Raw genomic sequence first — 15692 nt, 5'->3', positions numbered from 1 at the left:
TCACGCAACACTTGCCGATTGTAGGCATCCGTGAGCTCATACATACTAGGTATGGTAAGATTCACATCAGTGCATCTGCAAAAAATTACTAATTTGATGCATTGATTTTAAAATGTGTGAATTTGATACAATTTGGCATTTGCTGCACCGTTTTTAACATATTTGCATTGGTAAAAAACGATTTATTCATATACAATTAATAGTAGATGATTTATTTTTTTTCTAATTTAAAAGTGAACAATAATTTGTGGCCCGTATTTGATATGTAGATTGATTCCTTCTCGCTAAACTGATTCTCGAGAGTGTTCTCTCAGCACTGCTGCTGCTACATGAATATGAAGTATCACAACGCTATGGAGACTGAGGCGTGTCCTGAGAGTCGCATAGAATACAGATTAACATGGTAGAGGTAGAGCTGCATCTTCCTGAAGACAGAACAGGAAAAAAAAAAAATCTGGATTTTTAAAAATGTTTTTTCTTTATATTTTTGCACTACAAAGGCCTGTATGTAAAAGGGCCAAGTCAAAAAGCACTTAAGTAAATGTAGGATTTGCTGTCTGTCTGAACCAAAGAAACAAAATGTAACTGTTCGTACCATATTTTTTCAATGCATCGTATTGCATTGTGTTGAATCAAATCAAAATGGGATCGCACTGCATCGTAACAGGGGTGAATTGTATCGTAACATTGGCTATGCATCGAAATTCAAATCACACTGGCCACAGTTATGGAAATGCACATCCCTAATGCATACAGATAGCATTTTTATAGCAATACTGTGAGCAGCTGTATAAAGTGATGGCGCTGGCAAGCTTCAGTTGTCTCAGAGGAAGCATGGGATATCCTTGACTTTCCTCAGTTGGACGCTAAAACAGGACTCCAAACTGTTGGGTGTGAATGTTGCCAAGATCAAATTATGTTAAAGAAATGGTTGCTAAGTCTTTGCATCAATCCAGTGATACAACAGGGGAACACAGACAGTTAACAAACCAATCAAAAAACAGGGGTCAGAAAAAGGATTCTGTAAACGGTGAAGAAAAACTGTAACACAATTTCCCCGAAACCTGTCAGCAAACGCAAAGGTATATCTATTACAAAATAAACTTTTTTGTTTTTTTTAAACAGAATACCGCAAGCTCCTTTTTAATTCAGTTACACCTCTGTCTTCAAAGTGCAGTTTGTTTTTCTGTAGTAAACCGACACGGAAAAGTGTGTAGGCTATACATGAATGTGCAGCTCCGCAATCAGACTACAGCCTTCAGCATTCTAAAGCGGCAAAGTGTAAAAAAAAAATGCCCAGAGAATAACTGAATTACTAAAATAGTTTAATTGTACAGATCTGCAGTTTTCTGACTCATTAAGTACCTATTCAGTCCAGCTATTTTGTTCATTTCAGACCAGCCATTATTGTTTATAATGTTCATTAATCAACAGTAAGTGATTTATCTTGGTCAGGATCACAGTGGATCCAGCGCCTATACAGAAACATGGATCTCTGCAGGATGCCATGAACACATGCACACTTTTAGACAGTCCACAGACTGGCATGATTTTCTAGAGAACCTGGAGAACATTCAATAAGTAGCTGTTCTATAGACTGAGTAACCTAAGCTCCACCAACCTTGGAGCTGTGCGGTCATCCATACCGTATGTTTAATGAGACCTGTTCAGCAAACTGTCCTATTAGAGCATCAACACAATAAGTAGCTCGTCACTAACATTTTCATGCGGGGTGAAGCCCAAAATGTTGTTTCATTTTTAAAGATGGCAACACACGAGTAGAAAGATGTTAAGAGAAAGGGATAAAGATGGATGGAGGAGACTCATGGGGTGTGACTGCACTTCTGGACATATGCTATGCTCGAGTGTTTGTAAGTGTGAGCGTGCGAGGGGAGCTAAAGGCAAGTTCGCATTTACTGGGTGTGAGCCTGTGTAATCGGCTCCATCTGTACACGTCCACATGACCCTTTCAGTCATCGAGTACACTTTAGCACTTCTGCTTTTGTGACAGAAGATCCCGCCATATGCTTCCATAATTTTTTGGCTCATGCCTGATAGATGAACAGATTTACAGATTTGTGCCACTGATGTCTGTTCTGATGCCCTGGACAAACACCAAGGGTTTAAAAAGGAAAAGCTCCAGTGCTTAGTGTCAAGTTCTCCGGATCCCTGTGTCGGGTTTAACAAACGAGGGAGGCTGTCTTGTGCAAGCTGTCTGTAACCTGCCAGGGTGATTGAAGACTCTGCTAGGTGGACACATACTGGAGTCATGCAAATAAACACCTTTCAGTCAGTGCTTTGACAGGTGCCACTGCGAGGTACTGGCAACCCATCACTCCCAGTGACCTATTAGATGACATGACAGAATGACATGCTGACGAAGAACAGAAAAAGTAGACAGGAGCATGGGTGAAGATGTATAGATCATTATAATAGTGTAGGTATCATACTAGACATATCACTCTCTCTCTCTCTCTCTCTCTCTCTCTCTCGTTCTCATTCTCGCTATTTATCTTTTAATTCAGTTCAACTCTACTTAATTGACTTAGCTTTTCTGGTGCCATGACCAAATGTGTTTATGTCAGCAAGTTGTCACAGACAAACAAGACTGTAAGTAAAAAATAGTTTTATCAACAAACACCCATATACAGCACCTGCCAAAGGTTTGGAAACAGCTAGTCTTTCATTGTTTTTAAAAGACATGCATGTTCCTTTTGTTCTATGCAACAAATTATGTAATTTAATGGTATCAAGATTTATTTTGACCAAACAAATATATACATGAACAGATGTTAAACTTTATTTCTTGCCAAAAATATCCTCCTTGAACATTACCGTCAGTTTTACACAAAGCTTTGGCGTTTAGACAGTCAGCTGTAATTCTTCCCCATGCCTTCTTTAAAACTTGCCAGCGATTTTCTTCGCTCGATGGATAGTTCGTTCTGACCTTGCGACCTTATAACAGTTACATATCATTCAGACATTGGAGCTCATAGTTGTGCACATATACAGATACAAGATTCTGAAGCTTGAAGCCAGAAAAGTGTATCGGAGTAAAGACACTCTATGAGCCCTAAAAGGAGCATAAATGGCTGGAGACGAATAAATACCACTTCATGAATATTTCTTAATTAAACAGGAGCAAATCAAGTAGTGCGCATTATTCATTATGAGCACCCTTCATTATCCACTTTATTAGTCTGCTGGATTTCATTCACTTCAGTCGTCTGTTTGAACTGTTTACAAAGGGTTCATCGGATAATTACGATACTTGCTTTAATAAATTGGTTCTATCCTCCGTGGACAAAGAAAAAATGATCCAACCAGAGCAGCTTTATTGGACAGTTTCAGCCCATTGCCCACCTGGACAAACATAACTTCAGACCAAATCAAACTGTCAACTTAACACTGACATGCTCCTCATGTTCCAGAACAGCAGCTGGAGGGTGCATAGGGTCAAATCCTTGTGTGATTTCCCTGACAAAGATGATGAAACCATGTACCAGTCCTCAATCCCACATAAAACTTGGGACAGGAGGTAAAACATCCAAATAATCTCTCACAAGGTTTTACTAAACTGGACGGCCATTCAGTGGAAAAGTGAAATAAACATGACAGGACCTTAAGACACTGGGGGAATTCATAAATGCATTGTTGCTGTTATCTTGACATAGGGAGGTATAACTTGAGGTGTACTGATGCATGAGTTATTGTAGCATGAAAAGCTCAGGTTGTCCTGCTCCCAAGGTGAACCAATGAAAATGAATTAGCAGATGTGGAACTTAAATATGGAACCAAATGGAATTGAGGTGTTGTAGGATGTTGGAGGTTAATTAAAGGTTCAACTTAAGTCAGTTGGCTCCAAAATCACCTTGCTGCCATCTAAAAACCAAGATACTGAAGGTACCGTAATTTCTGGACTATTAAGCGCACCCAAATATAAGCCGCACACACTGAATTTGACAAAGATTTTTATTTTGAACATAAATAAGCCGCACCTGTCTACACTAAAACTAATAAACTTTACACAGGCCTTAATGAAAGACAGTGTCTGTTACATGGCTTGTATCTAAACAGTAGCCCACCAAAAAAGTCATTGTTCACTGTCTTCCTCCTTTCTTTTACAACTATTTCTCTCTGGAGTTTTTCTTTTGGCATCGTCGTGCGTTTAAAAATCACCATCGGTGAAGCTTTTCTCCCGATGCCGTGCAGCTCAGAACACAGGTGAAGTGTGTTTTCATGCCCGGTTGTTTTCAGCGTGGCGAATGATTCGCATTTCCCGTAGACAGTCCGAGTGAGCGGCAGATCAAACATCAGAGGAACATCATCCATATTTATGATTTAATATAAAGAGTTTCATTAGTTCACCCCGTTCAGCAATTTCATTGGTCTAATGTTATTGGGGCTCAGTTTTTTGGCTTGAAGTTTGTGAAACCGGGAAAAAACCAAGGAAAAATATATAAATTAGCCTCTTTATTGTTTAAGCAGCAGGGTTCAAAGCGTGGGAAAAAAGTAGCGGCTTATAGTCCGGAAAATACGGTACTACTAATGAATAATTTAAACACTAGTCCACACAGGTATTTTCAAATGTTTTCCCATAACTGCTTGTCGTCATCAAAATGACTGAAAACGCTCCCATCCCTATACTGCATATGCATAAAAACGTGAAAATCTGGCCTGTGTCATTTCCATTTTTCAGACAAATAAAGAGTTAGAGTTGCTGCGGGTAACCCGACACTATCCTGTTGTTAGAGGCCGCACAAAAACACTGCCTCAGAAGAATAAAATGGAGAGAAAAAGATTGCAAATTGATGTGATTTCATAAGACGGGAGGAAAAATATTTGAATTGTAAACCCGACCCTAACATTAAACTTGGATTTAATATGAACTGGTATTTTGTACACCTGATATTTCAATACAAAGGGCATACAAACACACATATTTTCCTAAAATATACTAAAATAAAGGTATTTGCTCTAAACCTATATACAGAGAAACTTCGGTTTACGAACAGCCTGGTGTATGTTTTGTTACACGAACATTGCGCTGGTACGTTGGTTCTTCACACATGCTTCCTAACTCAGCGACAACAGCCAAGAGGTTTCATCAGATCGGCTTTTAGTAAAAGTTACAAAGAAATGAGATTTAAATGAGTCAAAAACTGGAAGTGATTAAGAAAAAACCTAGACTAAGTGAAGAAGTGAAAGCTTTCCCAACGTGATTCCCCTCCTTCATGGCAGTTACCCTTATCCTCCTCTCCGCCTCGTCTCCCTCACACCAGCACAGACTCTCCTCTAAACATTGTTTTTTCTTTTAATTTGAGATTATTATTGTTACAATATACAGTAATACGACAAATATCACTTACAAATATATTATTATACTGTAATACTGTATATTGTAATCTTTTCTGGGTCCTGGAAGGCATTATCCAAATTTCCATTATTTCTTATTGGGAAATTTTATTTGGTTTGAGTATACTTATCTGGAACAAATTACATTCGCAAACTGAGGTTTCACTGTATACTGTATTTCTTTAAAATCTATATACACCCAAACTGTTACCAAAAGCTGGAGGCACACAAATGCATAAGGTGTCTTTGTGTACCATAGAATTACATTTTCCCTTCACAAAAACTAGGAGACCAAACCTGTTCCATGACCATGCCACTGGGCACAAAACCAGCTTCTTGAGGATATGGTTTGCATGGTCTGGAGTGGACATTAGCCCTATTGAACACCTTTTGGATTCATTGAAACATTGACTGCACCCTGGACCTCCTTACCTCACCCTACATCAGTACCTGACTTTACTAACACTCTTTTGGCTGAATGAGCACAAATCACCTCAATTAAAGTATAGTGGGACTTCTTCCCAGAAGAGTGGAGGTTACTATAACAGCATATGGGCATTAAATGTAAAACGGTATGTTCAAAAGTCAGATACATATCTTATCCATAAACTTTTGTTCATATTTCATAGTAGGTCCAATGCTTTACAGGTAGAGGCCATTGGAAAAACAACATTGTTCAAATTCCAGCAAGCATACAGTACTACAGATTCAAGGAATTAAGCCCAAAAAGCCAAAAGAATGATAGAATAAGATTTCCAGACATACAGTATGTCTTTCAAGTGATATAGCGTAATGATAATTATGATAGATTCATATTGATCATGTGTACAAACACAAAACCTATTTTGACTGCCAATATTTACTCCCAGTTTTGAAAGGCTTGTGGACTTTTTGAGTTGAGTTTTACCATAACCTGGTCACATGCATATAACATGTATTTACTCAATTACATTTTACATTTTAGTGGGCTCATCTTTCCCCGAAGACTGGAGGTTATTATATCATCGAATGGGGAGTGAGTGTGGAATGGGACATCAGAAAAGCATGTACAAATCTTATGGTCAGGTGGTCTTTTATGTTTTTTTGTCCTTATCGTGCAAATATATCGGTTATGTACATTTGAATTTAGAGTGAGCAGCCTCGTGCTTGATTAGACCGGCTATTTTCCTCTTCGGAGAGACATGGCGCTGAAAACATATTTCCGCTCAAGTTGACTATATAAAGCTCTATGCACGGACACACTCGCAGTCTGCACACGTGTGAGTCTCGCACTCAGACATGCCATAATGAACAACAAGCAGTCGTTCTGAATTAATCACAATGCCACGTTCATGTAGCCTATCACAGAGTAAACACTGTCAGGTAATTAAACAGTACTGATGGCCATAATGACTCACTTTCGGCGATTTATACCATTCCAACCATGCGAGATTGATCCTCTCATGCAGTATAGCTAGGACCAATATTAATAGCTGTCATAACAGCCTCTACTTGTATTAATACAAGTAGCATCTGTTAATAATATTACAAAATACAGGCAGAAACGGATACGAAAATATACAGTGCGTGTTACGATCGTCTGTTAAAGAACTGCAGCTTGTTCATAAATGATACAAAACAGCAATCGTATAACTCCCTTATTTGTAATTCAGTTTATTTTAGGAAGAGGTGGGAAGTAATGACCTGTACTTAAGTTGATTTTTCTAGTATCAGTACTTTATTTCACTATTTATTTTTCAGACAACTTTTTACTTTTACTCATCAAATTTTTACACAAATATCTGAACTTTCTACTTCTTACATTTTCAAACCAACTTTAGTTTTAATCTATTTGGTGAAATTTCAATATTTCTTCTCACTGTGCTGTTTTATTTCTTCTCACACAGCCCATCAACTTGCTTACTGTCATTGCGTGGCAATCACGCACCACAGACGTAGGTAGTTCATAAAACCAACAATGAGCAGGCAGAAGGCAACAAGAAATCTGGGGTTAACGTGGATGAGACAGAGGGAGTTAACGATGTGAATATGACTTAGAATAGACACATTCCTGATCACATGATCATCATCATCTTTTCTCTGCTTGTGTTCTTTATGGTAGATGTTCAGCCTGGATACATTTATTAGGTAACACAATTTGAAAATCGTTTTGTAGTAATATATTAATTTGGACCGTCAAAATTAACGATTTAATTACGCGTTAACACAAATTCATTTTTATGGCGTTAATATTTATTACATTTTTTTTTATAAATGCATCTAAAAGAGGTGAAATTAAAATCTTCAACGCGACACGTTTATTCATGACCTACTTTATTTACTAAAAAATTTTAGAAACGCCACCAAAAATTTCTTTTTAATCAGTAAACCTTTGTTTGGCTGATACGGCAAGTCTCAAATCAGCACCAAAATCCGCCACGATGCACACAATTAGTCCTCAGGGGTCGTAAAATGTTCTGGCCCGTTTTGTGGCCTTTTTTTTCTCATGATGCCGAAACGAACTTAAATTATGTCTTTTTTGATCGTACAGATAAGAGCAATATATCAATCGAATCTGTAAAGGGTCTACTTTTATTTCTAAAAAATAATAATAAACAACAAAAAGCATGCTTTCGTAAAATAAATAAAAAACAGACAGGGGGCGCTCTTTGCCGTCTCTTTCATCTCTCTTCACAGACACATAAATAAAACAATGTGAATCTCAGTGAAAATTTACCTCACAGACATAATAAATATATAAATAAAAGCTTTAAATGTCTAATTTTAAATTAAATATTCTTAGATTATGTAATCCGTATGAAAATTAGACGAGGTGCAGTTTCTCTGGTATCATTAACATTAACCTTGTGGAAACATAGCAAAGGTTCCTATTGGTGTCCTGATGGTTTACGTCATTTGAAACACAATAATTACTTTAAAACATTTACAAGAATATTGTGTCTTAATGTTGAGTTTGGTTTCACTATTAATAAACATATATTTGCAAAAACCATCCATATTTGTCCATGGCCATGTTCATTGATTAATAAAAACTTGAAAAGTATTCATTTGAAGTACATTTAGTACAGATAAAAATGTACGATTCAGTTGCGTTTAATGTTGAGTTAACTTGTGACAATCATGCCATTAATCATTGTCATGGCAATGGATAATATCTGATGTGAGGTCCAGATGTGATGTAATGTGAGTAATAATGGCTTCTTTTTACTTAAGTACAAACTTCTTTATTTTAACTTGAGTAAAAAAGTATAGTATAAACCTCTGATTTTAGGATTCAATATAAATCTATTGTTTGTTTCTGAAGCTTAAAATTGACTGGCCCCCTCTATCACATTGCAGTCAATCTTTGTACACATCATGCGTCTGGACTCTTAATGTCTTCCATGCAATTATGGCCTTTCTTTAATTATGGTTAAAACACAAAGATGACAGGGTTTTTAAAAGGTCTAACAGCAGACTTGGTGTTTTGTCTTGGCCCATTATAAGATCAAACCTCAAAACATATCTCTTTTCATTCCACTGAGTAAACTCTTTCTGTATGATACTGTATAATGTTGATGTCTATTTATTTTTTTTTTATATAATACCTATTACCACAAATTTTGTCTAATTTAATCTGCTTTAGAAATAAAATGTAATGCATTTTTACATTCATTACTTTTGGAATGCAGCCTAGCAACACTATATTCACAGTGTTGTTAAAACTGCTAGTAACATTTACTCCACAAAGCAGTTGAATTCTCATGTCATTTTTCCGAAATTTTGTTGATTTACATTGTAAAACAGCAGTTCGGACTGCTGCAACATTTGATATACCATAATTTCCAGACTATAAAGCGCACCCATATATAAGCCGCACCCACTGAATTTTACAAATATTTTTATTTTGAACATAAATAAGCCGCACCTCTCTATAAGCCGCACTTATAGTACTTTACACAGGCTTTAACGAAAGACACGTTACACACGGTGTAACGGGTGAAATATGTTGAACTTCCAGGAAAAACCCAGGAAAAATCCATATATTAGCCGCTTCGTTGTTTAAGCTGCATGGGAAAACGTGGGTAAAGAGTAGCTGCTTATAGTCCGAAAAATAAGGTAAAATCTCTGTAAAGCTGCTTTGGGACGATGTCCATTGAATATAGTTTACATGCGTTGGCATGGAAGACTTTGAGTGGCCTGCTGCAACGCTTAGACTTCATCCCTACTGGACCCTTTTGGCATGAATTGGAGCGCTGACTGCACCCCACACCTCCTCACCTACATCAGTTACTGACTTTACTAACACCCTTGTGGTTGAATGAGTGCAAACCTCCATAAGCACAATCCAAAATCTGGTGGAACACGTTCCCAGAAGTGTGGAGGTTACAATAACAGCAAATGGGAAGTAAATGTAGAATTGTATGTTCAAAAAGTGCATCTAATTATTAGGTGTCTATAAACTTATAGTGTGTGTAACACTCAGAGGTTACAAAGTACTAACCTTGAGAAAGAAAGCTTTCTGAATACTTTTTCGAAAGAAATACTTACAGGAACAAAATCTATTATTGTTTTAACTCAATTGTAGTAAAATATAGAAATATACAGCTCCTTCATATTGCTGTATTATAAAAGGAATAAATCACTCCTGGACCGACTGAAATATTCAGGTTCAAATATTCCACAGCCATGCTTTTTAAAAACAGCTAACATAAAAATCCCATGCTTGCTTTTCTGTGGAAACTTTAAAAATCGACTTTTCGTCAAGGATTTTCGATTAAATGAGTCATTCCGATTGAACGATTAATTAACAAACTGCCCAGCACTAGCGTCTGACTGAGGCCCCTTTGAGCTATGAGACAGTACACCACCACCACTTATCTTCTCTTGAAGAAATTCAGCAGTTTCCTCCAGCTAACTGCGCTGCCACTCTTAACTCCGTAAAATGAGAAAGTGAATGAGATGGGATTACACAGCTAATGCGAGCCGATGAAGGAAGGTCGGGCCGAATCTTTCACTCAAATAAGGATTAAACTGACCAGGGTTTCCAAGGAGAATCTTCTCATCCTTTACAGCCACATCAGGCCTTCATATATGGCTTTACATTGTGAGAACTACTTTGAGGATGTTACTGAAAAATATATATCAGAATGACTGCTGATGTTGCTCTGTATACATCAGTCAGGCATGACATTATGACCAGCTGCCTAATATTGTGTTGGTCCTCCTTTATCTTACAAAACAGTCCTGACCCGTCCTGCATTAACAGCATTAAGTTCTTCAGCAATGTGAGCTACAGTTGCTCATCTGTTGGATCGGACCACATGGACTAGCCTTCGCGTCCCATGTTAATCAGTAAACCATGGCTGCCCATGACCCTGTTGCTGGTTCACCACTATTCCTTCCTTGGGGCACTTTTGATAGATCCTGACCATTGCAGGTCAGGAACATCCCACTAGAGCTGCAGTTTTGGAGATGCTCTGACCCAGTCATCCCTTGTCATGACCTTGTCAAACTTTGTCAAACTCGCTCAAATCCATGCCATGATAAAGAGTTCTTCTTCTTCTTCTTTTTTCGGCTTCTCTGAATAGGGGGTCGCCACAGCGGATCATCCGTCTCCATACCCCCCTGTCCTCTACATCTGCCTCTTTCACACCAACTACCTGCATGTCTTCCCTCACCACATCCATGAACCTCCTCCTTGGTCTTCCTCTTTTCCTCCTTCCTGTCGGCTCCATCCTCAGCATTCTTCTACTGATATACCCCATGTCCCTCCTCTGCACATGTCCAAACCATCTCAATCGCACCTCCCTCACCTTGTCTCCAAAACGTCCTACATGCGCTAACAATCAGTGTTACTTCACTTTACTTCACTTGTCATAATGCTATAATGTCATAATTTTATCCCTGATCAGTGTATAGACATACATTATTATTATTAAAAGAAAAATTGTTATTGTTGTTATTAGTAAGAAGAAGTAGAAACTGTGGCTAGGGAGATTTTAAATTAAAAAAGAAAAGAAAAATACACACTTTTAAATATATAGTTAAATAAACAAATGTAAAAAAAAAGACCCACTAATATGATATGTATAATATAGTAAAATAAATCTTTTATTTTTATTTTTACATTAATTTTATTTATTTTTTGTTATTTTAAAATATAGATCCCATATTAAAGATCCCATTAGAGTAAGTTATATTACTGCATAATTATCAATCAAACAGCACCTTCACAAACAGAACCTGCACTTTAATCTTGGCTAAATCAATCTGGCTTACAGTGTATCCAACATAGAGTTTATTCACCACGTGCAATTATTAGCTAAGCACTGTTCATACAAACCGCTCTGAGAGAAACAAGCAAACATCTTGCTTTGTGCCGCGTGAAGTGCGCAGTGCACTCCGTACTGTTGTCTGAAGTATTGACTGGCGCTACTTAGCTAAAGCACGCTGACTGCAAGCTCAGACACTCAGACTACATGTTGCATTAGGCACCCGGTCGCTCTCATTCCTACACGCTTGAGTGCGTATCAATTACGCTGGGGTTTTTTTTTGTGTTGTTTTTGGTTTTTTATGTGATGTGACATGTCACCTTTCTGGTGTTCGACGCCTATTAAATAAGCAGGTGAGTGATCATTGTAAAAAGTACATTCTTAATGGCAGCATGTCAATGCGTTAAAAATCGTGACATTACGGTGTACAGAATTGCGGTCGACTATCATAGTGTTAAGAAAATTACACACAGGATGACTCAGCAGCAAATTGGCTTGCATGGCTAAGCACTCCTGTCTATCAAAGATTGCAATCCATAGAAAGAAGGTTTAATTTTTTTTGGCATCCACCTAGGAAAAATGAATTCATATTTGTGCAACAGCGCCACCAATGGCCATACTATGTAATGTAATGTCATGGCTGATTTCTTTCTAACTCAGACTGTGGATTCTTGCACCAAAACAAGCATCAGAAGGTTTAATAAACACAAAAGCGCTAGTGTATGGTATGTACTTTCTCGCCCATATCTCGTACATATTGCCTAATCAACGCCCGAATCGCACAAAAGTCATACTTTTAACTTGACATTTGATGTTTTTTTAATTAAAGAGTTTTATGCTCATGATTATTTCTTAGTAATGCTTCTTACATTTTAAAGAACATTTAAGTCCCACTCATATCTACATCGTAATTAATGACTCATTACACTTGTTATTCCACGCTCAGAATAACGATTTATAGCTCACTTCTAATCATACGAATCAATTATAACCAATTTTGGCAGTCAAATTAGTTATTTTATTTAATTCGAAGAAAGATGCAGTCATTTTAGCTCAATGCAGCAATATTAAAATAAAAACATAGGTCCAGAGACAGCAGGATAATGTGAAGGGGCGGACCAAAATGTCAAGATTTTATATAATGAAGATGTTTCTACAGTAATACATGACATGTTTCACAATTTAAAGGTTTGTTTACCAATTAACAAGCAACACAAAAAAAAAGGAAAAAAATAAATCAGGCCTATAAAACCTATTTTCAATTAGATTTTTGGGGATTCACATACTTAAAACCAAAAAGAGAGAAAAAATTAATCATTCTGTAAATCATACAGTTGTCAAGACTGAGTAAAAATGTTATTAGATCAGCTCCTTGAAAGAAGTTTAATTGTTTACAAAATTAGCTATAGTAATTTATAAAACTATTATATGTTACCACCCCCTCACACACACACACACACACACACACACACACACACACACACACCCAGAACCTTTATTTTTTAATTCTTTATAAAATAAAACAATTTTCAAAAAAATAAAACAAAAACAAAAAACATTTTGCTGTTATAAGAATTCTGTGAAACGATCTGACAGATGATGATTTTGTGGAGATTTTCGGACTCGTCTGATGTATTTTATGCCATAAATCTAACTGACACATGCACATGAACACTGCTCACTTCTTTCTTTATTTTTTTTTTGCAGAACAGAAGCTTTGCACTCCTGTGGGGTGTCGTTACCACACACCAGACTCTCTGAGCTCTGATATTATTATGAAAACGAAAAATGCTTGAGAATGGGATGTATACCTGACAGAAAGTTGGGATAGAATGGGAATGTAAATCTGTCTTGCTTGCAGTCATGCACACCAGCGAACTGGAATTACCATTTTCCCCCAGGAGGTAGAGAAACTGTGACTTTTTCTGACTTCCTCTCCTGCCTATTTTTTCATTCACAGGTCGCAAGCTCTTAACTGGAAGTGTTAATGAATCTGGCATGATGCATTGCTCAGATTTTTCCTAGGCTGAAAAAAAACACAAATTGTGCTCAAATTGATCAACTTTGAGATTATAATTTAAGTGTTTTTTATTATAAAGATAAATATGTTAGTCATGTTCTGAGTGTGCATTGGAAATATAAATATGTGCTTAAAAATAAACTAATGTATATAGAAAGGACCCTAAAAGGATGTCGCACATTTCCATCTGAACAGGAATGCATGCTGAGGTGAGGGGGGGTTTGCAATGAAAAGGGGAAAATTTGGCACACACTGAGATCTAGATTCGGGTTAAGAGACTCTCTGAATGCGTGCTTTACCTCTTTTATCCTGCACTTTAACAGTAATCTCCACTACAGGTTCAGTCTCCCGGTCCAGGCTTCTCGAGATCACCAACTCCCCGCTCTCCCTGTTTACGTTGACCGGAGAGCTTTCGGTCTCGGGGTACATCAGCTCGAAAGTAGCCGACTGAAAGCGGACCGGGTTCAGGTTCATGATCACAGAGCCGATCCCTGCGTCTTCGGACACGCTCATGCTCACGGGGTCGCTGGGCTCCAGAACAGAGCGAGACTTTCTCATGAGTCGGTGAGACGTTGGGAACGCAGCGGGCCACTGGCGTGGACTGATCTCCACCTTCATGTGCCGACTTGTGCGCGACGGCCACCCGCGGTCTCGGGCAAAAACGCTGAACTTTATGGGCGACGCGAGCCCGAGGATGGAATCCACGAGGAGAACTTCGCCTGTTTTGGGCACCACGTAAAAGCTGCCGTTCCTGGGCAGCGCGTAATAGATGAGCTCGGCGTTCTTGCCGCTGTCCGTGTCCTCCGCGGCCACTTTGTAGACCACCGAGCGGAGCGCGGTGGCGTCGTCCAGCGCGATCCTGACGTCGGCATGACTGAAAGCGGGCTCGTGGTCGTTCGTGTCGAGGACGTCGACCCGCACGGACGCCACGCGCGACACGACGCTCCCGGCCGTGGCGCAGCTCGCGCAGCACAGGCCCACGTCCAGCACGTAGTCCGCGCGCTCCTCTCGGTCCAGCACGCCGGCGGTGCGCAGCTGCACGTGCCCGCGGCCGTGGTGCGCGAAAACCCGAAAGTCCTCGCTCCCGTCTCCCAGTAGCGTGAGGTGCGCGCCCGAGCCGGAGCACCAGCGCTGCGCGTCGATGCGCCTCGCCGGGATGCTCAACCCGTTCACCCTGGAGCCCGGCGGCGAGTTCTCAAACACGTGCCCGTGGAAAAACGGCGTCCGCTCGTCGGTTTTATTTCCCATAACTAAAGTCACGCAGTAGGATATCACAACAGACCAGATCATGTTTTTTTCTTTTTCTTTTTGACAGGGTGCGCGCCGCGCGCTCACGAAAAAGCGCACGAAATGCGGAACATGGTTAAAAAATCCCAATCAGATTCCCATTCTCATAAACGTTTCCTTCCATGGTGCTGGGACTCGTCCTCGAGCTGTCCACTATGGTTAACTGGGAGCAATCCGTAAACTGGGAACGCAGCGGAACTTTTGGCTTCAGCTGCGCGGTGCTCCGGTGGCGCTCTGCCTCACCGCCTCTAGTACAGCGCGCGCGCTCGCGTGTGTGTGTGTGTGTGTGTGCGCGTGCGTGTGTGTGTGTGAAAGCGGATGAGTTTCGAGAGAGCAGCAGCAGCACGCGCTACCGGACAGCGCAAGACTCGAGCACGGGAGGGGGCGGGACTATAGAGAGAGACAGAGACCACGCGGGGGAATCCTCTGGGAACAGCCGCTCACTTTTACATGTCTATAGATATCAAACAACTTCCTTTTAGCACAGTTTATTACACCAAAAGAATAAAAAACTAAATAAAGAAAAAGAAAAAAAACTTACCGAGCACACGTTCATCTTTATTATATATATATATATATATATATATATATATATATATATATATATATATATATATATATATATATGTTTATAATATAAAAATATATGAATGATATAAGATAAAATATTATTCATTATATACATTCATTATATAAATATCAATGTAATGCATGCTGGTAAAAGGAAAATATCCCAGTAATACAATACATTTATTTCTAGACAAATAAAATTCTGT

The 15692-nt window shown here is 38.9% G+C and overlaps 1 protein-coding gene across 1 annotated transcript in view; it reads right to left on the bottom strand.

Moving 5' to 3' along the window:
- si:ch211-186j3.6 (neural-cadherin) overlaps positions 1 to 15300 on the bottom strand; it is a 285200-nt gene extending 269900 nt beyond the window's left edge. Inside the window, exon 1 of the mRNA XM_046840706.1 lies at positions 13929 to 15300. Coding sequence (XP_046696662.1) covers positions 13929 to 14919 — 991 coding nt within the window. The 5' untranslated portion in view covers positions 14920 to 15300. The remainder of the gene's footprint in view (positions 1 to 13928) is intronic.
- Between the last annotated feature and the right edge of the window lie 392 nt (positions 15301 to 15692).

The sequence above is a fragment of the Silurus meridionalis genome, chromosome 26, assembly GCF_014805685.1.
Source record: "Silurus meridionalis isolate SWU-2019-XX chromosome 26, ASM1480568v1, whole genome shotgun sequence".
NCBI classification, from domain to species: Eukaryota; Metazoa; Chordata; class Actinopteri; order Siluriformes; family Siluridae; genus Silurus; species Silurus meridionalis.
Note: the sequence above shows the minus strand (reverse complement) of the source record. Positions and strands in the feature narration are given on the sequence as shown.